Source organism: Setaria italica, chromosome IX (genome assembly GCF_000263155.2).
Source record: "Setaria italica strain Yugu1 chromosome IX, Setaria_italica_v2.0, whole genome shotgun sequence".
NCBI classification, from domain to species: Eukaryota; Viridiplantae; Streptophyta; class Magnoliopsida; order Poales; family Poaceae; genus Setaria; species Setaria italica.
This window is the reverse complement of record NC_028458.1, coordinates 57501802-57503505: the sequence shown is the minus strand read 5'-3', so window position 1 is coordinate 57503505 and position 1704 is coordinate 57501802. Positions and strand designations below refer to the sequence as shown.

The 1704-nt window shown below is 53.2% G+C and overlaps 1 protein-coding gene across 1 annotated transcript in view; it reads left to right on the top strand.

The window, feature by feature from the left end:
- LOC111258485 (elastin-like) overlaps positions 1-1704 on the top strand; it is a 3474-nt gene continuing 1770 nt past the window's right edge. Inside the window, exon 1 of the mRNA XM_022829808.1 lies at positions 1-697. Coding sequence (XP_022685543.1) covers positions 42-697 — 656 coding nt within the window. The 5' untranslated portion in view covers positions 1-41. The remainder of the gene's footprint in view (positions 698-1704) is intronic.

Below are 1704 nucleotides of genomic sequence, written 5' to 3'. Positions count from 1 at the left end.
TCTGGTAGCGCCTCCTCCGGTCTGGTCTGGCGGCGGCCGGCATGGACCCTCCTCCGGCGGCGGGAAACTTGGATCCGGCGGTCGAAAGGGGTAGATCCGGTGGTGGGCTCCAAGATGCGCCAAGCGGAGGGTCCAACGGCGCGCCGTATGTGTCCGGCGGAGGGGCTGGCGGCGCCCCGTTCTTGTGGCCGGGAGGCCCGCCGACGGGTCCCCTGGGTGCCCTCCTGGCCGCCGCGGGAGTGCCTCCCGGCATGGTGGCGGGCGCATGGCCTGGAGGCGCAGCAACCGCGGCGGGCCAGCCACCGGCGCAGCAACCGGCCATCCCAGCCGCGGCGGGCCTGGCCGCCGGCGCGTGGCCCGGCATCCCCGGCGCATGGCCCGGCGTCCCCAGCGCGGGGCCATCAGCTTCCCAGGCCTCCGGCATCCCCAACGCCGCCATGCCCGGAGGATGGCCGGAGTGGTGGGCCGGAGCAGCGGCGGCGGCTCTAGGGCCGGATTGGCTCCGTGCCGATCCTCAACAGGAGACAGCTTCACAGGAGGTTGGAGGCAATGACGAGCGGCTGCCGGTTCGGGTCACCTCTGGTCCAGTTCGGAGCTCCTCAACTCGTCGGCGAGGTACCCGCGCACCTAGGCCACCACCGGCGGCTAGGACAGCTACTGCTCCTGCATCTGTGGACGTCGACCTCACCGATCCAAGGTAAGAACATATGATCCAATTAAAGTGATTTCCTTGTTTGAGCCATTGTGATTGCTGTTGTGATTGTTGAAGCCATTGTGATTGCTGTTGTGTTTGAGCTCAAGCCATTGTCTTGCTGTTGTCCTTAGAAAGAAGAACATGCGTGACGCATTTGCTATCTGGGACATTTTGTTGTGAACTGTGGTGTGTATTTGGATTTTTAAAGTTTTGCTTGCTATCTGGGGTGCCAGGCATGCATCAGCTGCTGGCCATTGCCTTGCATGGTCATGAAATGTGTTTTCTTTAGGGAACTGCATGCCCATTCTTGGATTCAGCATCCTTCAGTCCTTGTGGTATATTATTATCCTTCAGTCATATGCCCTAAGCAATATGCATGTAGCTAGATAACAAGATACACTAGAGTGACAGGCGACATGCCAATCTTCTGTGTGACCACTTTCACTCATTTGCATCCTGGTTTAATAAATGTCTAAGAGTCAAAAATGGCTCCTCGCAAATGTTCCATATATGATATATCATATATGTATATTACTTCATATCATAGCATATTAGTAGATCATTAGCATATCGCAATGTTTCATATCATTGCTTTTGCAGACAGCAATGTAGTAGTACCTGTGCATTGTTATTTCCCAGCTAATTGAAGGTGCGTGGTACGGTGTCTATCATCCACTCTTATGTTGAAGGTGCGTGGCTTGTCGTGGGGTTTGAGAGCCAGAGAAGTTCTAGTCAGAAGTTGAAGACTTGTTCCCCATCAGGAGTAGGGGAAGTAGGGGAATGTGCCTTCTCAATGTTCAGTTTCATGACTTCTCTGCTGTTTTGATGTATTTTTCAATCCAAGTGATAAATTTTTTATCTGTACTCATGGATGAAGCGGGAAATGATTTTGACGAAAATCTTTCCAAGGTTGCATGATTGTTTTGTTCTTAAGTGGTTTCTGCATTCTTGGGCCAAATGTTACAGATTGATTCTGGAGGTTTGATCCTGATAAGACTTATCCAAGACTA